Below are 23,627 nucleotides of genomic sequence, written 5' to 3'. Positions count from 1 at the left end.
ACTATACGCCCTCGCTCAAAGTCCGTCAACTGCACATACGGTTCACGTCCAAGCTGTCGCGGCATGCTACCAGTGTTAAAGACTGCGATGGAGCTCCGTATGCCACGGCAAACTGGCTGACACTGACGGCGGCGGTGCACAAATGCTGCGCAGCTAGCGCCATTCGACGGCCAACACCGCGGTTCCTGGTGTGTCCGCTGTGCCGTGCGTGTGATCATTGCTTGTACAGCCCTCTCGCAGTGTCCGGAGCAAGTATGGTGGGTCTGACACACCGGTGTCAATGTGTTCTTTTTTCCTTTTCCAGGAGTGTATTTCGATCTCTCTCATTTTCTGCGATCTTTTCAAGAGGGCGTTTCAAAAGCCTCTTTTATTTTATTCTGTGTACTGTTTATCAACCACGTTTTACACGTTTTCAGAAAAGACTTTCTAACATATAAATTTCTATTTGACGTTAACATATTCCTCTATTTTAGAACAACTTTTCTTGCTATTACTAGACTGCGTTTTTCTTTACTTCTACTGTTGTAAATTATTCTGTTTTACAAATGATAGAGCACAGCAATCAGTTGTCCTTTTTTGCAGGTTTTATTTGGCAAATCTAGATTTCGTCTGGTGCCTAGCCGTTATCAATGCACTATTTCATAGAATCAATGTATGTCAGTTCTCTGTTATTCGGACGTCTGTCAGTTCTTTCAAGACTCTTTCAGTCGTGAAAGAACTTTGACAGGCGTCCGAAAAACAGGGAACTGACATGCACTGATTCTATGAAATAGTGCATTGATAATGGCTAGGCACCAGGCGAAATCTAGATTTGCCAAATAAAACCTGCAAAAAAGGACAACTGATTGCTGTGCTCTATCATTTGTAAAACAGAATAATTTTCAACAGTGGAAAAAAGAACGACTGATTGCTGTGCTCTGTAATTTGAAAATCATATCACAGACGCTGAGTACACCTACGTTCCTAATAGAAGGTAACCTAACTATTTTGCTGTCCAAATAGCAAATCTCGTCTACTATTTTCAGCATTTCGTTTCCTAAATATTTATCTCTTTATCACATGAGACAATAATGAGATTCTTGCTAAGGGATGAATTTCGTTCCCATTAGTCGAAAAATGTTCAATTTCTATTTATCTCACTGTTGACAAGATACAATTATATTGAACAAATAAAACAAAGCTCTCTAAAGCCTGTTCAGTTTCCTGATACATGGGATCGTATTCGACTAAAAACATCTGTTAAGCCATTCGGATTACATCAAATACATCATGATGTTTCTGCCAGGATATAGTGATTCAGAATATCGACTACAGCTACAGCGCACCGACTAACTTCATATTACTCAGTTACATCTTGAGGTTTCTATAAAGCCTACTGGTACATTCAGATTAGTTACTAATTCATCGCTCTGCAAATTCGTACATAGATGAAAGTTTACTTTAGTCACGTTTGGTTCCTAATGCCTCAATCAGTGATTCTGCCGCATTGTACGAGAACTTTTTATATGTGTTACAGCTTTTTTGAAAGATAACCGTGAATTTCTAACTGCTTCTGTCTCCATCATCTGGCCATATTACATTAGTATTTTCTGTTCCATCGTCTCCAGACCCTTTCGTTTCCAGGCGTTTTTCTAAATTACTTACTTTGTTCTTTTACTATTTGTGAGCTAGGAAAAGGAAAACATCATTACATACCTGTATGTCTGCATACCTTTCAGGTGGTGGATTCACTGCTGATCTCGCCACTTGATAATTAAAAACTGGTGCTAGATGAGTTTGTTAAAAGAAGTACTGTTCTTGTGAAAATGTTGCTAGGCCTTAGAAAGATAAAGTGGAATAACGTTTTGGTGAAATTTGGGTTCTGATCCTAGTATGGCCGTTCTCGTGTATGTACTTATGGATGCATTTAAAACTGTAGTGTAATACAAACAAAATAAAGGGAAGTTTTACTTAATCCTGTGACAAGGAGTTTGGTAAAAAGTCATCACAAACACAATTTATGATGGTTGTGGAACCTGTTGCAACCACAACAATAAATCAAAAGAATCTGGAAGAAATTTGCACGGCTTTTTAGAAGGAAACGCAAATATTTTAGTATGATGGAAAAAGCACTATGAAGCAAAAACATACAAATATGTGCTCTGTTCTCAACGGTTTCATAAATTTAGGTGCTGATACTTGAAACGAATGGCGTTGTGACCTCTTGGATGCACACATCAGTCGCACAGAGATGCGACCACTGTCTGTGCAAAGTGATGGAGTCATGGTTGTCACTATTCTAGAACGTCTGATTCAAAATTTAGTACCCCAGTTGGTGTTGTGTGCAGTGTCACGAAGAGATACGTATCGTGCAGAGTATGCTGAAATCGTGTTTTTCTATTGACATTGCAAAGCAAATTCAAAGATTTGTTTACCGGAATGGCAACGACGTTTTCCTGAACAAAGAATATACTCTTCGAAAGCTGACACACGCAAGCATGGTGCGCTCACCGTCTAATTTGTTCCTAATGTCTCTTCCTTCGGTCGTCTTGTACATATTTGTTTCCAAAATGACTGTATTTTTTCTTTACTACTGATACTATTACTGTATCTTCCCCAAGTTTGATCGTTATTCTATCTGCTACTATTCATCACTCTTGCCTTTCTATCATCCTTTATGTCAGCACAGTGACCATTGCTTTCAACAGTTTACCTAACTTGTCCTTTCTATCAGCGAGAAGGAATATGTCAGTTTTCGAACCATTTGCTATGCTGTTTGATCCTGTAGCAAATTATTCATCCCTCTAAAATGTTCTTCCGCATCTTTCATTGCGCCTTCGACTTATAAATTCAACAACACTGGTGATAGGCTGTCATCTTCTTCTCTTATCTCTCTTCATTTTATGGTGAAACTTTATTTTTATAAGTATCATAAATTAGTATTCTGCCTGTGATTTACGCACATTGTTCTCAGTATTTCAGACTAGTTGTGGCCTTTCTTTGTGAAAATCCACTGGATGTCACAATAAGGGTCATATCATTCTTTCAACATACTCTCGTCTGCCGTTATAAAGTACCGGACTCTATATCAATAACTGTAATTAAATATCTCGCTACAGAAAGTAAGGACACTGAGTGAAATACTACTTTCCCCATTTTGCTTGCTATCACTTGTCAAAACCTGGTGGGAGCGTTTTGAATATTTCGTAAAATTCTTGCTTCGTAAAATGTGTGCACTTTATACGGGCATTATGTGTCACAGATAATGCTAAATGCGAAATATTAATAATTCAAAAAGTGGAGAATTGTGGCCTATTTAGAAATATACGTAAAGAAAAAAATACTTACTGCCATAACGGTTAAAATATTCATCAACATGTGGCATAACCGTCGCAGAGCTTCCGATCGTTCTTGTTTCAATAAATTTGCTAGTTGGTAGAAATAGAATACACCGTGGATATCACACAGACATAAATCAGGTATTTTTCTATAGCTGAAAGCATAAAATCACACTATTTGTGAATTTATCATGTAGTTATAAAATTAATAACGCAAATGAGACACTACATGTTAGTGAAAAGTATTAAAAAAAGTTAATGTCTTTTGCATATGGTATGTTTCTCTTGTACCAATTTGAAAAAATAGTTTTAGGACACCGCTTAAATCATTATCATCAATTCAATATCCACTGACAGATAATGGGCTGTTCTCCACCTTTCCAAGACTTACGGTATTCAGCTATAGGTAAACATTTTTTTCCACCATGTTTTGTATTGTCTTCATCTTAATTTACATTCACACCGGTACTAGTCATTTACTTTCCTGTTCCACTCACAAGTAGAACGAGGGAAAGACGACTATCTGTATGCCTCTGTATCCTCTGTATGAGCCCAAATTTCTCGTATGTTCGTGGTCCTTACGGACAATGTATGTTGGAAGCTACAGAATTACTTCAAATGCCGGTTCTCTACATTTTCAGCCGGCCAGAGTGGCCGTGCGGTTCTAGGCGCTACAGTCTGGAACCGAGCGACCGCAACGGTCGCAGGTTCGAATCCTGCCTCGGGCATGGATGTGTGTGATGTCCTTAGGTTAGTTAGGTTTAATTAGTTTTAAGTTCTAGGCGACTGATGACCTCAGAAGTTAAGTCGCATAGTGCTCAGAGCCATTTGAACCAATTTCTACATTTTCACAATAATGTTCCTAGAAGAGAACGTCGCCTTCCCTCCAGGGATCCCCATTTGAGTTTCGAAGTATCTCCGTAACACTTGCGTGTTGTTCGAACCGACTAGTAACAAATCTTGCAGCCTGCCTCTGAATTGCTTCGATGTCTTTCCTTAATCCGACCTTGTACGGATCGCAAACACCCGAGCAGTACTCAAGAATAGGTTGCACTAGCGTCTTATATGCCTGCCCACCTTCATCGTCTCGATCTTTTCTCATGTCTTGAAATCCGCCAAAGAACTTCCTTGGTCCGTCTACCATACATCCTCCACTATTTCATTTCCTGGATGGTCATAATTACGTCGTCAACTCCGATCAGTTCCATGATCCCTTTGTTTATTTTGATGTCATACCTGTGTAATAGTTTCTGGGGTGCGAACACAATATTATCAGCTAGGATGGTCACATCTACCCCAGAATGGCGTTTGCGGTAACTGTGGGTTGTCTTCTACCGGTATCGTGGCGAGCGCGGAATTAGAGGAGGTCAGTCAGTAAGTCTTCAAGTCAGCAAGTCTTCAGTGCAAATGTTGATGACGGCGTGTCGGTGGCGTGTGTGATCACTCAGCCATCGTGAGGTGTCTCAGCATAGCCCCCAGCTGCGTGTCCGGCCCGCTGCAGCGTGCTGATACGGAAGGCCGTGAACAGCAGGCCTAGCGTGGAGAACTCAGGACCCCAGGAGACGCCTGGAGTGCTGGATGAAGTCACCCTAGAGGTGGCCTTCCTTTTTTGACATAGGCTGGAGGCCCAAAACAAACAGTTCTAGCTTAGGCTTGCACATCAGCCGTTAGCTGATGACCCTTCTATGGGAATATGAAGCTGCTTGGACCCACCTACCCCATCACGCCAAAACGTTTCGAGAATGGATTACTGAAAAACACTACTGAAAAAACCGCCCTTCAGCCAAAGGCTGCACAATTTGTATTTGAAGATGGTTAAAATATATAAAAGGTGACAATAAAAGTTGATTTTGTAAAAAATACATAGGTGGACGATATTTACGATTCTTACATTAAAATAAATTACAATAAACGAGGATTTGGTAAAATACACATAGATGTAAAATACTGACGGTTTTTAAAAGTCGTTTGGCAATTTTATATTACAGTTAAAAGATAGTCATTGATGCCAGGGTGTAATGGTGATGCCAAGTGACACATGAAAAAGATGGTATGATGAAGGTGTCTGCAGAGAAACCCTGGGTTGTATTAAATAGTCATTCCTCAGGAAGAGACGTGCTGCCCCCCTAGTCACTCGTGACCGGATGGAGATGTGGTTTTTTTGGTGCCGCTAGCGACCTCGTGCTGATGCATGGCGAGGTACACAGCGGTCGGCAGCTTTCGGTGCCCCTCTGGCGGTCTGGGTTTTTATTTATTGATGTTCCTGTGTGGCTACTATGGAGCACGCGCGTGTCACTTACTTTGAGTCGCACATCGTAACTGTCGTGAGTGCTGTGGCAGGTGTTCCTGGTCACAATACCAGACCCTTCGTGTGAATTCTGCACTTCGTCACTTTGTGGTAGGTTCATATTGATAACACCAAGTCTCGTCAACTGTGACGATTTTTTTCAGAAAAGAACTGAGTACGTTTTGTATTCCAATTAAGTCACGGAAGGTGCCCATGTGCCGTCTTTTTTGTTCAGAAGTCAAGGTGTGTGGGACAAACTTCGCACACACTTTTCTATTCTTCAAAACACGCTGGGGAAGGTCTTGAACATTAGATTTAAAGATATTCCTCCATCGTGATTTGTGAGAGAACTATGCTGAGACACAATAGCTGCAAATACATTACTTAACACTGACTGCTCATAATGGACTAGTGGAATTCACATCTGTTCTTTATAGCTGTTAGTTCAAGCTGACACGATGGATACTGCCCTGGCTTCAATTACACAAATTTGTAAATTTGTGGTAAGGTCTTATGGGACCAAACTGCTGAGGTCATCGGTCCCTAAGCGTATACACTACTTAATCTAACTAAAACTAACTTAAGCTATGGACAACAGACACATCCATGCCCGAGGGAGGACTCGAACCTCCGACGGGGGGAGCAGCACGGACCGTGACAAGGCGCCCGAAACCGCGCGGCTACCCCGCGCGGCTCTCGCTTACACACAAAGAATAAAATCAATCACGGAATCTTTTCCATGGGTGGCGTAAGAAAATCGACTGGCGTGAAGATGGCGTTGGCTGTAGTCAGAATTTCTGGAACCAATTGTAGTACAAATACAACTGATGTTAGTAACTTAGTGGCGAGTATTTATAGTCGCTCTGCCCAGCTATGTTGTAACAGGGCCCTACACCCAATCAGGAATGTGACTATGGAGGTGTAGAAATTCACGCCATCACTGCAACAGATCAAGGTCTTGCAGCATACTGTGCCAGCAATGTTCTAGCACCCAGCAGCAGGATTTCATAGGCAGCTTCCCCGCCCATCTCTCAATGGGTTACAACGTCTGGAGTGTGGCTGTTGCCGCAACACTTCTTTGCCCCCTTAGGAAGCCTCTGTCCTCTGAATGCCAGGCTGGTGCTAAACCTGTGAATTTCTTAAAATAACCTACAACTATAACGTTTACATTCTCTTACACCTTTATTTACCATTTTTAGACTGATTATCTTTTTTCTTTGTTCACCTTGCCACATAGTCTATGGGGACTGATACACCAACTACTATTTCAAATCTTGGGTTGACCCCGCTCAGTTGGTAAGTAATAGAATGACCCGGTGCTGGTAACTGCTGCGGCATTGCCCAATACTTTGGAACACTAATGCACCCCTTCTCAGCAGTTATCATAAAGAGAACCAAGTATGGAAGGATCTAGGGTATTATTCTGGTACGTCAGGTTCCTAGCTGGCAGTATTGTTAAAGGATTATCTGGCAAATACAGCTGAGGATACGTTAGGTTCAGGGTCATAGGCGCTGTTGTTGTTGCTGGAAGCTGAAAAGTCGGTCCTGAGGTATCACACTACTTTCCATTCAGTATTATTCCGCTGTTCCACAGTTCTAAGTGTTCTGTTCCCTATGAATGTCCCTGCTTGTAGAAGATGGTGGTAACTACCATTGGTTCATGTATGGTGTATATCCAGCGAAGTCCTGTCTTCTGGAAATATTGTTATGTTGCGAGTATGTAGTGCGGACATCCTCCCTCACCTGCCTCCCCAAGAAACGGCTCCACCTGGCATTTCTCTATAACAGTTTCGACTACAATTTAATGGTGTACTGTGATCTGCTCTGTTTGTTATCTAAATTTGGAACCTGAACATACCGATAGCTATACTTCACTTTCACTATGTCCATACCAAACATAAAAAATAGTATTCTTTGCCATCTGTCGTTCATTGCAAAACAAAGCACAGCCGCAAATTACTACAATAACAATTCACCAGATTCTACAGGCAATATCTGACAAATAATTGTTAATATACCACAAGGGTGAAAGTCATTCAAACTTTATAATTTCCAGACTAACGTTGTTCTTGTCATCTGTCAGCATCACTAGACTACCAGCCAGGAACCACACAGTGGTATAGTTACACCAGTGATCCATGACTTTGGCACACTCTTAAGCGAAATTCAAATATTTATAAATAAAAACAAAAGAATTCATCATCTGTACATGATTCAGTTCACATACACTCATCACTGTGGTACACGACATTAAAAATGCACCTAAAACAAATAACAAAAAATGACTCTAAGTATTATGGGACTTAACATCTGAGGTCATCAGTCCCCTAGACTTAGAACTATTTAAACCTAACTAACCTAAGGACGTCACACAAATCCATGCCCGGGGCAGGATTCGAACCTGTGACCGTAGCAGCAGCGCGGTTCCGGACAGAAGCGCCTAGTAGCACTCGGTCACAGCGGCCGGCCAAATAACCAAAAAAAATTAATACAGTATACCTTCCTCTTTTTGTCATCTTAATGTATAGAGTGGTCTGCTCCAATTGAGTGTTACCTACCCCTTGCTACCTCCTCACCACTCTTCAGGTACTGACGCCAGTAATGGTGGTAAAGAGTCCATCTCACCATGATAGGGCAAGATACACTCAATGTGGATAATTATTGTATGGGTAGGAATTTATAGCTCCACTTTCATCAGTGAGATGATCTAAACCACGTGGCATTGGTCTTGATAATGGGTAAAAGATTTTTTCGTCTTCCTCTTTCGGGTATATGAGTTTGTTAACATCACCTGCTGTTCTACATGGCATTCTAGTAACTTACAATTCCGTCATCTAATTCTGTTTGTGACATTCCAGGGCTCTTTGTACTTGTTTCTATACCTTCCATAAAGTTCTGAGGAAATTCTGTAGTGAGTCTCCATTCCTCTGTACGTTAGGCTTTAATACCATTTTCTGGCTATCTACTACTCCATATGGCGCTTGTACTTTCTGCCACTCTGTAGCGGTGCTATCCACTTCGTATAATACCGAACCATTTGACAGAGGTCGTCTGCATGCCCATGGGTTCTGCCTGCTGGATGAACTCAGCAAGCTTGGAATTTGCATCCTTCAGAACCAATAGCCATTTCAGTGACAGAAATGCACAGCCATGTGTATCATTGCTTGCATCACTTTACAGGACGAATTCCTTCTCATAGTTTGGAAAAATCAACACCAAACCTATTGTCAACAATTATTTTAATTTGCTGAACACATCCTTACACACTCATGGTTCTCATTTGGAGTGAGACGTTATGCCATCTCTGCAAATTTCAGAACAAACTTTCTATAACAATTTGCTGAGCCCAAAAAGTCTAACTCTTTCTCCACACGTGGCGTCCAGAATTCTGAATAGCTTTTACCAGTGTGGTGTCTGTTTGTGCTGCCTTATGACTGATCACGTGTCCAAATATTTTAGTTCCTGTAGTGTGAAGTAACACTTCCCTGTAGTCGGTGTAGGTGTGTTGCACACAGCCAATTAAACACCTTCCTAAGCTGTAACACATGTTCTTCCATATTCTTCACAAAGATAATTATTTCATCCAGATTTGCTATATGTGTCCTTGGAGTGTTTTGCAGTAGCACGCTTCAATAAAATCTCCTCATTTTACGAGCCCTGGCAGTCAATGATTTTATGTCCTGATGACAATGGTGGAGGCAGATATCGAAAGTTCGAGTATTTTATACGAAGTGACATAGCTTGTAAACCAAAAATATTATATATATATATATATATATATATATATATATATATATACTGTATACTGTATATATATACTGTATACTGTATATATACTGTAGAGTGATTTGGTTTTAACCCTCACAAAACTGCATCTAATAAACACTGAAATTTGGCTGGTATACTCTCTAATCCAAATGGTATACAATGATACTGGTAGTGAACCAAAGGAACCAAAAATGCCATTTTCTACAAGTCCTCCAGTGCTGCTTCTAGCGAATGGTAGCCACTCGTTAGATGAGTGGTGGAGAAATACCTAGACTGTCTCAGATTATACACAGTTTCCATTATATGTGAGATTGGTAAAGTATCTCTAATTGTAAAACTATTGAGGGTATCTGACCCCAGAGATCACTACCACGCACTCCACATAACCTATAGTGTGGTGGAGCCAACCTCCCCTTTCCCACGAGGTCCGAACTTACAACATCCACATATGGACCTGTGTCCAATAGAAACTGACATTCTCTACAATTAACTAAACCAGTTAAGCAAAATTTCCCCTCTGCACACGCTTTAGTTGTAATAAAATTTACTGAGAGTGCTGCTAAGTACCGGGGGGGCCTCCATTGCCATGTAATGGTAGGTTAACATTCTCATTCCATGTCTTTCTATCATATGCCTTATTCTGTCCGCAATCTCATTCTTGATGCCTTACTCTCCCTCATTTTCAACACTGCAACTAATGGCACTCTCGTCATATGTGGCCTGACCAACCGCAATGGTAATGCTTGACCTCGGCGGACTTGGGTCACTATGTCTATTTCCTCCAATGCTGTTGCCATTCCTATGACTCAAGCTACTCTTTAAGAAATTTAGCCAATCTTTTCGTGATGCACTAAGTGACAACCCCCATAAAAATGCATCCAACGCTCTTTGTGCTGGCTCTTGCAGAAGAACCCTGTTAATGTCACCACATTCCATCAGTTCATACACATTGCTCTAAGTTTTATAATCCTGTCCATCAAACCGTCAGCTCACTTCATGATACACTGTTCTAGTGCTTCCGGTTATATCTACAACTATTCTTCCACCTATATCACTGTAACAAGCCTGTCCTCAGAATTTCAAATATCTGTGCATTCCACAAATAATTGTGATACATCATGTATGTGCTCACACCTCCTACCAAAAGTAACTTGTCCATATGCAAAAATTGTCCCTGTGGTCAACTTCCTAGCTTTTCAGTTGTTAACAGGTTGTCTATTAATGCTAAGACATCCTCCCCCACTTAATCTAGAAAAGAAGAAACTAGCGTAGTGATTCAACATTTGACATGGGTACTGACACACTGGAGGAGGACCTGTTCTCTCTTAATGCATCTAATTGTTATTCAAGTCCGTGTTATCTGACTGCATTTGTGCTCTTGGACTGCCTCCACAATGGTAAACCCGTGTACACCTGCAAAGCCTTTGTCTACAACAAAGGGAAAAATTCAGTAGGGAAGCACTTCCTACTAGTATCACCATTCCACTTTTTACTACAGACACTTCCAATCCTTAGGATTGATTGCACCAACCATGTGCATTCTCTACATTCTCTGGCGTAATGCCTAGGCATTACACATTTAAAACGAACCACTGCTGAAGACTGGACGCATGGAGTTTTGTGCCCGAAGTGCTTACATCGCCCACACCTAATTCATTGCGAACCACCGTCTGTTTTCTTAGTATGCCACCTGAAGTTACTTAAATCGCTGACTGAGTCCACGTTCACCAGTCGTACCTTCGACCCAACTCTCCAGTTCAGGTGATTAGAGATTATCAGTGTAGTCGCCTGGAAAAAAGTAAAAACGGTTCATTTCATTGTTGGTTACAATGTCTGTGTTTCTGCAATAACTGTATCATCATAATACAAAGTCGTTCAGACATGCATGCTTATCTGAAGGAACAGACACTATCACTGAAGATTACAGCTGTGCTAAACATTACGAAATAGTTCCGAATTCTGGGACAATACACTGACATCAGCTGTTTGCGACATATGAAAATTGGTGCCAGATCTGGAATCGAACTCGGATTTCCCACTTATTGAAAGTGGTCGCCTTACTCATTCCAGCTGTACGAGCATGCCTCAATGACTAATCCAAACTTCCATATGTCACGTAGTCACAACCATTATACTCGCACATTTTGTGATTCCCGCAAAGGGAAACAAATAACATATCATCATTTTAGCACGATGAGCTATGGATACATCACTCATACTTACAGTGTCTGTGTTTTATACAGTGTGTGTATCTTCACAGTACAAAATCCTTCGGCGGTCTAAAATGACAATATAATATTTGTGTCCCTGTGTGAGAATCACTAACTATGCAAGCATAAGGACCATGACTACGTGACATATGGAAGTTCGGATCGGTCCTGCAGGCGTGCTCGGACAGCCAATATGGTTAAGGCGACCGTTCGCGATAAGCGGGAAATCCAGACCCGAATCCTGGTCAGGCACAAATATTCGTGTGTCACAAACAACTGACGTCAACACATAACCGCAGAATGAGTAACAATTTTGTGCAATTAGGTTCCACTCACCACGTTCAAATGATGCACATGATCACTGGCCTGCAACGTCACTCTGTCTTACTGGCTTTCATTTGACACCAAACGTAAAGGTTTCGGCAATGTAAACACCATTAATAGTTGTGCCAGAATTGCGTGTGTAGGATCTATGATTTGCATTCTGCGAGTACCCTGGCGAGTGTGGGATGAAGAGAGCTCAACAGAACGAGCTGTAGTATGAATACAGGTGCAGTTACTGGCTGAGAAGCAAGTATTCATGGTCCCTCTGCCCAGCTATGTAGCTACACGACCCCGCGTCCTGACAAGTTGGTGACAACGATTGCCACGGCATGTGTAAATTCTACCAACCACTATGGTAGTTGGTGGTATTGCAGTATGGTCTACTAGCAACATACTAGCATCCGGCAGCAGGATTTTGTAGACAGGTCGCCTGCCCAACTCTCAACAGGTTGTGAAATCCCTAATGTGACTCTTGCTGTAACAAGTAATCTTTAATATTTTATGAAAAACCGCAACCACCCACTTTTTATGTATTTTTATTTATGCCAGTAAGCGTTTCGGGCTGTCACCCATCTTCAGTTGGCGTTATACGTATTTCAGTCTGCACTTAGCACATCGTTAAAAGTATAATAATCTCCAACAACTGTCTTCCTGTTTCTTGTTGAATGGCCTTCAATTTTTCAACACTTTTGAATGAAACAGTCCAAGTCTCCATGCTAAACATAAAAACTGGTAATATTCCCCATATAAGCTTTACTTTGAGACACATCAATAGCTTAGTTTTCAAACCCCTGTTTAGTTTCCCAGAATCACTCAACGACAATTTTACTCTTCTGTTGAATTTTTTGCTGTTCATTTGGACGTTGTCTCCAGCTGTCATAAATACGTTAACAGCACTCTGCAATGTCGATCTGACATCAATACGATCCTGTGTACGGGAGCTTGGTGGCTGTTACAGTTGAGGTTTCTAGCGTGCCAAACAAGCAATAGATTTTTAGGGGTACTAATACACTCCTGGAAATTGAAATAAGAACACCGTGAATTCATTGTCCCAGGAAGGGGAAACTTTATTGACACATTCCTTGGGTCAGATACATCACATGATCACACTGACAGAACCACAGGCACATAGACACAGGCAACAGAGCATGCACAATGCCGGCACTAGTACAGTGTATATCCACCTTTCGCAGCAATGCAGGCTGCTATTCTCCCATGGAGACGATCGTAGAGATGCTGGATGTAGTCCTGTGGAACGGCTTGCCATGCCATTTCCACCTGGCGTCTCAGTTGGACCAGCGTTCGTGCTGGACGTGCAGACCGCGTGAGACGACGCTTCATCCAGTCCCAAACATGCTCAATGGGGGACAGATCCGGAGATCTTGCTGGCCAGGGTAGTTGACTTACACCTTCTAGAGCACGTTGGGTGGCACGGGATACATGCGGACGTGCATTGTCCTGTTGGAACAGCAAGTTCCCTTGCCGGTCTAGGAATGGTAGAACGATGGGTTCGATGACGGTTTGGATGTACCGTGCACTATTCAGTGTCCCCTCGACGATCACCAGTGGTGTACGGCCAGTGTAGGAGATCGCTCCCCACACCATGATGCCGGGTGTTGGCCCTGTGTGCCTCGGTCGTATGCAGTCCTGATTGTGGCGCTCACCTGCACGGCGCCAAACACGCATACGACCATCATTGGCACCAAGGCAGAAGCGACTCTCATCGCTGAAGACGACACGTCTCCATTCGTCCCTCCATTCACGCCTGTCGCGACACCACTGGAGGCGGGCTGCACGATGTTGGGGCGTGAGCGGAAGACGGCCTAACGGTGTGCGGGACTGTAGCCCAGCTTCATGGAGACGGTTGCGAATGGTCCTCGCCGATACCCCAGGAGCAACAGTGTCCCTAATTTGCTGGGAAGTGGCGGTGCGGTCCCCTACAGCACTGCGTAGGATCCTACGGTCTTGGCGTGCATCCGTGCGTCGCTGCGGTCCGGTCCCAGGTCGACGGGCACGTGCACCTTCCGCCGACCACTGCCGACGACATCGATGTACTGTGGAGACCTCACGCCCCACGTGTTGAGCAATTCGGCGGTACGTCCATCCGGCCTCCCGCATGCCCACTATACGCCCTCGCTCAAAGTCCGTCAACTGCACATACGGTTCACGTCCACGCTGTCGCGGCATGCTACCAGTGTTAAAGACTGCGATGGAGCTCCGTATGCCACGGCAAACTGGCTGACACTGACGGCGGCGGTGCACAAATGCTGCGCAGCTAGCGCCATTCGACGGCCAACACCGCGGTTCCTGGTGTGTCCGCTGTGCCGTGCGTGTGATCATTGCTTGTACAGCCCTCTCGCAGTGTCCGGAGCAAGTATGGTGGGTCTGACACACCGGTGCCAATGTGTTCTTTTTTCCATTTCCAGGAGTGTACATTTAGATGTCATTCTGACTTTTCTGTTCTTGTTGGTTCAGTTCTTGCTGGCAGTACTTTGATGACTGTAGCTACTGTGGCAGGCAGTCACTCAGATTATGGTGGCCTTTCCCACACAAGGAGGCAAAAGATTAATATTAATGAGTATATATTAGTATAAATTGGTATATGTTAATAATGAATTAAAGAGGGTCTGCCTTCTTCCAAGAAGGCTCGTTTAATCCCCAAACATGATTCACAACAGTTTTAGCATCGTCAGTAGTTTTTTTTCCTTTATTGTTTCTGAAATACATATGTACGAAATAATTCATACTAGGAAAGTATTGACATCATACTTTGTTGTTGTTTAGTCTACCTCTGTATTTCACTATTTTAGGGTTCCGCACCTCAATGGGCAAAACAGAAACCATTATAAGATCACTTTTCTGTTCGTCTGTCTGTCAAGCCCTGTTTTTCTCAGGAACGGGCAGAAGTTGAGATTTATGTGAAATACGAAGGTCTACAGCCCCTTGTCGGTGCAAAACATTTAAGCTTCTAAGTCAAGTAATCAAAGGGTACGACACTTCATGTCACATATTTTGATCCTTGCAAACTCACTCATCAAAACCTATGAAGTAGATTCATGAGATTTGGCAAGATCAAGTTTTCACAGCATAAGTAAAGACAAAAACCCGAAAACTGTTAATTCGTCATTATATCACATAAAAATACTTTTTGCTGTTAGCTGTTACCCTGTCCATCTATTGAGGCCCTTTTTCCCAGTAACGGGTGGAGGTATCGAGTTTAAATTTATGTCAAATACTAAGGCAGACGATCCATTGCCGTTATAAAAAAATTAAGTTTCTATGGGAAAGCAATCAAAAGCTACGGCCATTTATGTCACAAACTTTGATCCTCTCAAACTCACTCATCGAAACCTATAGAGTACTTCCCACTGACTTAGAATCATGAAATTTGGCAAGAAGCAAGGTTGTACAGTATAAGTAACGAAAAAAATTCGTAAATTGTTAATTTTTAATTCTATCACATACAAATGTTTCACATAAATCGCATAAAATTTTTTTCCCCATTTGTTGTCCGTCTGTCTGTCTGTAAGTCTGTTAAGACCCTTTCTTCTCAGCAAATTTCTAAAAAATTCTAAGATCTAAGGTCCCTTGGCGGTGTAAAAAATGTAAGCTTCTACGTCAGTGCAGTCAAAAGATACTGTTATTCGTGTCACATATTTTGATACTCGCAAACTCAATCATCAAAGCCTATAGATGAACTATGTAAATACAGAGGGAAGTTTGTAAAGAACCTTCGGAGCACGAGTCCTACCTGCGCTTGTCCCGGTGTTTTTTTTTTTTTTTTTTTTTTTTTTTTTTTTTTTTTTTTTTTTTTTTTTTTTTTTGTGTGTGTGTGCCTTGTAGCTGCCAACAGAAATCAGCCACAATTCTAAATTGAAAGATCTTTCATTTGCAAGACAGGTATGTTAGGACGACATCTGAATTGAAATTTTGACCAGCACGTAGCCGTTAAACTACACAAGGTACATTACAAGTCATGTTACACACGTATTGAGGTTGTAGGGGGGACTCAGTAGATCAAGTTTAACGCAGGAACTGCTGTCCGAAAACGTCATCCAACGACGCTGTAGAACGTCAAAGTAACAGGCGTCGGCGCCTATAAATGTATGTATATAGGTGTTCTCTTATCTTGTTAAAATCTTTCTAGAATGATGGAGAAGAATAAATGTATAAATTTGAGGCAAGGGTCCCTGTACCGGAAACGAACGAGGCGAAAATTATAGGCGAAAACCATTCTGATACTTCTGGCAATGGTGTATATGTAGTGGTGATGTTGTTGCTCAGATTCTATGGTAGGCAACTTTCAGAGGTGGTAGGATGGACCAAAACAAGACGAAGTTTCAAGTAAGCATGGGCTCCAAAATTCATACCTTAAGGGCTATGAGCACTTGTTCAATAGAGATGTGTTTCACGGTGGTGAAGATGAACAAGTGCTCATAGGTCCTCGGATATCACTTTAGAGTCCATGTTACTGGACATTTTTTCCTAGTTTTGGTCCATACTACCACCTCTGAAAGTTGCGTACCATACAATCTTATCAACAACAGTACCAGTATACGTATTCCACTGTCAGAGTTATAAGAACGGTTGTCAAAAAAATGGTTCAAATGGCTCTGAGCACTATGGGACTTAACACCTGTGGTCATCAGTCCCCTAGAACTTAGAACTACTTAAACCTAACTAACCTAAGGATATCACACACATCCATGCCCGAGGCAGGATTCGAACCTGCGACCGTAGCAGTCGCGCGGTTCTGGACTGAGCGCCTAGAACCGCTAGACCACCGCGGCCGGCAGAACTGTTGTCGCTTATGACTTTCGACTCATTCGTTTCCGGACAGGGACCCTGTGGGACGGCGGGTGCAAAAGTTTGAATTATATATATATATATATATATATATATATATATATATATATATATATATGTTGCCGTTCTCAACACAGGCTCTCATTTATACTTTTATCGTTCTCCATCATCCTAGAAAGTTTGTAGCACCGTCACGGAATCACCTGTATATACATACAATAAAGGCGCCCGCGCTCTGTAACATCGTTGGATGACATTTCTGACCGTGTGCTCCTACGCAAAGCTTGATCTACTAAGTCCCGTCGACAATGTCTAGAAGTATGTGACATGAATTGTGAAACCCCCTCTATATTCCGGGAAAAGAGTGGTATATGCCACTTTTTTTACGCTTACCACTGCTGTAGTTGACATGCCGTGAGCAGTACTTGGTTTTTATTTGCCTTCTGAAAGTGTTGTTGGTATTGTTTTTATGTTTAAAAGGATCTGTGGAGACCTGTAACATTTCGTGGTGTTTTGGTTTGCAAAATAATTTGATGTGATTTGCTATTCATAGATTGTGTTGCGGATTATTAACAGCATTTCGTTACCTTTTCACTTGCTCGCTGGTGAATTCTGAATGTTTGCATGTTGATATGACTCAGGCGTACTGTTTCACTGCACATTTATGTTTCAGATACGCTGTTAGCAATCGTTTATTTTACTGTTTTGTTTTAGACTAGCGGCCGTGAATTTTGAATTTGGTCCGAAGTGTTTTCATTTTGTGTGTTTGAGAAAGAGAGAGAGAGAGAGAGAGAGAGAGAGAGTGTTGTGTGTGTGTGTGTGTGTGTGTGTGTGTGTGTGTGTGTGTGTTTGCCGCGTAAAACCAAGCAAAGGGGTTCAGCGCAGCGCAGCGCGTCCGGTTTGACGTAAAACCGCGCCACTCCGCGCACAACGAACAAGTTCCCCGAAGTGTCGGTACATCAAAGGAAATGGTTCGTTCATGTGCGGCTCTGCTTGGACGGTGTCCCTCAAATGTACAGTGAAACAATCTGTCTAAGCCACATCAATACAATAACATTCAGAATTCACTAATGAACGTAAGAAAAGGTAACGAAATGCTATTAGAAACACGCAACACAATCTATAAACAGCAAATCACACCAAATGGTTTTCCAGACCAAACGTCACAAAATTTTATCGATGTACATAGGTAATATTAAAAAATGAAAACAATAACTACAACAACAAAAATTTAGCAGGCCAATGAAAATCAAGTATAGTTCAGGGCACGTCAGCTACAGCAGCGATAAGTGGAAAACGTAAGGGAATATGTCACTGTTTTATCGGAGTATGTAGTTGAAAGCCTATATTGTAAACCAGAATTCAATTTAGATGTTTCCATAACAACCCTGTGTCGCAAGAGACACGTTGTATTAATTTAGGCTTGAGGCTGATTTCTGTTGACAGCTACAGGGAAGTAAAATCGGTGAATTACATATATAATCTAAACAACGTATTCCTAACCTATATAATTTGTTATATGAGTGGCACAGACAATAATTCATTGTTACCTTCTACAAGCACGGGAATAAAGCTTAAAATTCCACTATGATAGCATATATTATTATAAATTAGTACTACACCAACTTAATCTTCCTCTTATGTGCAAAGTCAACAAAAAAGTGGGAGATATTAGTGTCAGTGTGAGCCTCGTAATAGGTCTATGTCACTATGATATGTGACTTCACAAACAGAATGCAAAAGGTTGTGCTGAATAACTCAGATAATGTCGGAAAGGTAAAAAATTTTGGTGACCAAGCTACAAAAAAAAAAAAAAATCACAAAAGGAGTACCACAAGGTTCAATTTTGGGTCGACTCTTATTATATATATCAACGACCTTCCACTTAACTTTCAATAAGCAAAATTGGTACTTTTTGCAGACTACTATTATTATCAATCCCGTTAGGGAGAAAGCAACTGAAGATTGGTAAATGATATTTTTCAAAGAATTCTTAAGTGGTTTTCTGTGAATGGACCACCCATAAATTTTGAAGAAAACACACTACATTCAGTCCTGTACAACAAATAGAGTCATATCAATAACTGATGTAACACATCAGCAAGTCAGTAAATGGGGTAGATAGTTCCAAATTCTGGGGCATGTGTAGTGATGAAAACGTGAACTAGAAGAAGCATAGCTCTGAATTTCTCAAACAGTTAAGTTCAGCTATTTTTGCTCTTCCTATAAGTGCTAACCCCGGAAACAAACGTATCAGCCTCGTGACATATTTTGCATATTTCCATTCAATAATGTCGTACGAAAAAATTTCTGGGGTAACTCACAATTAGAAAAAAGTGCTGATTGTACAAAAGCGAGTAGTAAGAATAATATGTGGTGTCTTACTATGTAGGTACCCTTTCAAGGAGCTAGGCATTTTAACTGCACCGTCACAATACATATTTTCGCTTGTGAAATTCGTCATAACTAACCCATCACAATTTGCGAAGGACAGTGATACCCATATCTACAACACTAGAGGGAAAAATCACCTTTATTCCCATTGCTAATGCGGTCAGTGGCTCAGAGAGGAGTTCAATGCGCAGCAGTAAAAACTTTTGATCATATGACCAATAACAAACTGTCTGACAGATAGCGAAACCAGTTTTACGAGGTGCATTCAAGTTCTAAGGCCTCCAATTTTTTTTCTAGTTAACTACTCACCCGAAATCGATGAAACTGGCGTTACTTCTCGACGTAATCGGCCTGCAGACGTACACATTTTTCACAACGCTGACGCCATGATTCCATTGCAGCAGCGAAGGCTTCTTTAGGAGTCTGTTTTGAACACTGGAAAATCGCTGAGGCAATAGCAGCACGGCTGGTGAATGTGCGGCCACGGAGAGTGTCTTTCATTGTTGGAAAAAGCCAAAAGTCACTAGAAGCCAGGTCAGGTGAGTAGGGAGCATGAGGAATCACTTCAAAGTTGTTATCACGAAGAAACTGTTGCGTAACATTAGCTCGATGTGCGGGTGCGTTGTCTTGGTGAAACAGCACACGCGCAGCCCTTCCCAGACGTTTTTGTTGCAGTGCAGGAAGGAATTTGTTCTTCAAAACATTTTCGTAGGATGCACCTGTTACCGTAGGGCCCTTTGGAACGTAATGGGTAAGGATTACGCCCTCGCTGTCCCAGAACATGGACACCATCATTTTTTCAGCACTGGCGGTTACCCGAAATTTTTTTGGTGGCGGTGAATCTGTGTGCTTCCATTGAGCTGACTGGCGCTTTGTTTCTGGATTGAAAAATGGCATCCACGTCTCATCCATTGTCACAGCCGACGAAAAGAAAGTCCCATTCATGCTGTCGTTGCACGTCAACATTGCTTGGCAACACGCCACACGGGCAGCCATGTGGTCGTCCGTCAGCATTCGTGGCACCCACCTGGATGACACTTTTCGGATTTTCAGGTCGTCATGCAGGATTGTGTGCACAGAACCCACAGAAAGGCCAACTCTGGAGGCGATCTGTTCAACAGTCATTCGGCGATCCCCCAAAACAATTCTCTCCACTTTCTCGATCATGTCGTCAGACCGGCTTGTGCGAGCCCGTGGTTGTTTCGGTTTGTTGTCACACGATGTTCTGCCTTCATTAATCTGTTGCACCCACGAACACACTTTCGACACATCCATAACTCCATCACCACATGTCTCCTTCAACTGTCGATGAATTTCAATTGGTTCCACACCACGCAAGTTCCGAAAACGAATGATTGCATGCTGTTCAAGTAAGGAAAACGTCGTCATTTTAAGTATTTAAAACAGTTCTCATTCTCGCCGCTGGCGGTAAAATTCCATCTTCCGTACGGTGCTGCCATCTCTGGGACGTATTGACAATGAACGCGGCCTTATTTTAAAACAATGCGCATGTTTCTATTTCTTTCCAGTCCGGAGAAAAAAAATCGGAGGTCTTAGAACTTGAATGCACCTCGTAAATCTAATTTAAAATCATATCTCCTGGACAACTCCTTCTATATCATTGATGAATCTCTGCTTACAAACTGGTAGCCATTAAAAAACACTTGTTTTGAAGTGTAGTTGCATGAATAGGAATAAAATGGTAATGAGATGATTAATGTTAACTATTCATGTAGGGGAAAGTGGACGAAAATGACATACTTAAAAGTTCATTGCAGGTATGAATTAAACAACGCCTTCAGTCACAACATTTTCGTGTTTTATTAACTACACGATGCATTTCGGACCCTGTGGGTCCATCGTCAGGTGTAATTTGTCTCATTCAGGAGAAGAAATAAAACATGTATTGAGACAAATTACACCTGACGATGGACCCACAGGATCCGAAATGCATCGTGTAATTAATAAAACACGAAAAAGTTGTGACTGAAGGCGTCGTTTAATTCATACCTCCAATGTTTTGAATACAGTCACGTTTTAAGCTGCAAAATATGGATAAAATTAAATTAAAAAAGTTAATTATTTCTCACAGTCCATGTATGCCAATTAAAATTACATAAATGCAATTTTACGTTACACTGAGGTTTCTAGAGTAGCATGTCATAAAGAAATTCAGTGTAAAATAATTAGTTTCACTATGAATTCATTATTTCAAAAATGTTGTCAGCATGTCATTCTGGACTACCTTGTGCGGCTAAATGATACACCTTTTCACTTGGCAGAGTTATTCCTTTATTTTTACTACTAAATTATTAATGTAAGGATAAATTACAGAATGAACATATATCATGCCTTAATTAAGTATTAGAACTGTAATCCTAACAAATTAACAATGTGAATTCGTAAGATATACCAAAATTTATGGCAAATTATTTCCAGGAAATTAGAACCTTACCACTCAGCTATAAAAATACTATTTGTTGTTGCTAGTTACTGTTTTAATTTCTAATAGGATTTTTATGAACAGACCCACTGCATTTCAGCAATCGATAAGCTACGTGATGGAGCAGCGCAAAAACAACATAGTCCTGTGTCATTTTACCCTCTTCAGCACAAACGTAATCTTTGGTCATAAGCTCGAAAACTAACAAACACACAATCAAAATATTGCTACAGACTTAAAGATTTACTTTTATAAGATATCCGCCTGATAGTAAATCTTCCACACAAATAATCAATACTGCACAATTTTAAAAGTTTCTTAACAGAAATGTTGGTATATTTAACTTCGAAAGTAGTTTCCCGCGTCTCACCCCACCAAATGGAAGCAGGAAATGATTAACGGCAAAGTGTAGCCACCACAAGCAATCGAGTAAACCAAACACTATCATTCTGCCAGCTGCCAAAGTTAAGAAAAAACCACTACGTCGTTTTGCCCTTCTGTGTCATTTTGGGCCACTTTCCCCTATACACATCCTGTAAACTGACTCGTTCCACATCATTTCGATAAAATATTCGCTCAAATGATCTATGCAACGTGTAACTAAGTGGCCTACTTTATTTGCTGCCACTCCTAGAAGGACTCGCAGTTGGTACTAACGCGACGTGTTGTTGTTTAGATGTCATCTGTGGGGTCGTCCGGCGCAGTTTCTGGAAGCAGAGTACAAGGACAAGCAGGGCCGAGTACATCGAACGCGGCTTCTGGTGTCAGGGAGCTGGGGGGTGGCTCGCCACCTCAACTACACGTTCGAGATCCTGAGCGCCCTAGCGTGGTCGCTGCCGGCGATGGGCCTGGGAATTCTGCCGTTCCTGTACGTGATCTTCCTGACCCTACTCCTGGTCCATCGGGTCTACAGGGACGAGGAGAAGTGTCAGCAGAAATACGGGAGCAGCTGGCAAGCCTACTGTCGTCTGGTGCCCTACCGCCTGCTGCCGTGGATTTTCTGAGCTTCGCCGCTGCGGCCACCGCCGCCAGCGTCATGCACCAGCTGGAGGCCACCTTAGAGGAGGTCGAGCTGGAGGAGGAGGACGAAGATGATGACTAAGCTGCCCAATCTGTGTCCGGTAATCAAATGATGTCCGCCAGCAAAAATGGAAAACTGCTTCAGAAAAATTATGGACATTAAGTGACTACTTTTCTCGGCCACAGCAAGCTACAGAAAAACGCACCCAGAAAAATGGAAAACTGCTCTAGAAAAATTACATACGAAAAGTGTCTAGGTCCCTAGCTTGCAGCAAGCTACAGGAAGAAGGTTAACGGTAGAAAGAGCCGAACATAGCTCGTGATCCTGCTTCCGTTTATTGGTGCTCTGTGACGGAAAAACAGACTTTACCAAAAAGCGGAAATAAGGTACATAATGAAAATCGGAATATTTTACTGTATTTTGAAAAAAAAGAAGATTTGGAATTTCGACATAAATATCGTATTTTCACGAACAAGATCAGCTACCATTGCATTTTATACTACCACTTGTGTATAAAATTTACGCGGATAGTCAATAACGCACTGTGAAATGTACAAAACAGACCATAAATTTGAGACTTACTACTAACTACACACTTAGGAACTATATTACATATAGCATGTCCGATTGGCATCTGTCCTCTGCCTCACTGCACTTTAATAACGAGATATCCCGTTTTGTACGAACTGAATTTGTGACGAATAAAGCGGCCCAGAAAACTGCATGTGGGTTATTGTTTTTCTTTATACTAACGTAACAAAAATTGAATGTTTATGTGTTATAATAAGATGTGGTAACAGAAAAAATCGAATTCTACTAGGATCTCTCAGTTATAAAGGGTGAGACATAAAGATGACTAAAGGTGGCATTTGATAACAGCTACAAATCGAAGAGAACTGAAAAGGCATTTCTCAGACTAAAAACCTATTTAGTACTTTAGTTCCTCGATTGTTTCAAACTAACAGCCGTCCGCGTTACAGCATAATGTAAAAAAAAAAAAATAAAATAAAAAGTTAGGACGTCACACGATGCTTACCGGTAATGGGGACTACAGGAG

General features: G+C 41.6%; 1 protein-coding gene across 3 annotated transcripts in view; it reads left to right on the top strand.

The window, feature by feature from the left end:
* The window catches only part of LOC126471453 (uncharacterized), a 306,777-nt gene extending 283,483 nt beyond the window's left edge, over positions 1–23,294 (top strand). For all 3 annotated transcript variants that reach the window (XM_050099642.1, XM_050099643.1, XM_050099644.1), the window contains one exon: positions 22,226–23,294. In XM_050099642.1, coding sequence (XP_049955599.1) covers positions 22,226–22,553 — 328 coding nt within the window. In that variant the 3' untranslated portion in view covers positions 22,554–23,294. The remainder of the gene's footprint in view (positions 1–22,225) is intronic.
* Positions 23,295–23,627: the final 333 nt, after the last annotated feature.

This window comes from Schistocerca serialis, chromosome 3 (genome assembly GCF_023864345.2).
Source record: "Schistocerca serialis cubense isolate TAMUIC-IGC-003099 chromosome 3, iqSchSeri2.2, whole genome shotgun sequence".
In the NCBI taxonomy this organism is placed as follows: Eukaryota; Metazoa; Arthropoda; class Insecta; order Orthoptera; family Acrididae; genus Schistocerca; species Schistocerca serialis.
The sequence above is the reverse complement of the archived record's forward strand: the minus strand, read 5'-3'. Positions and strand labels throughout refer to the sequence as shown.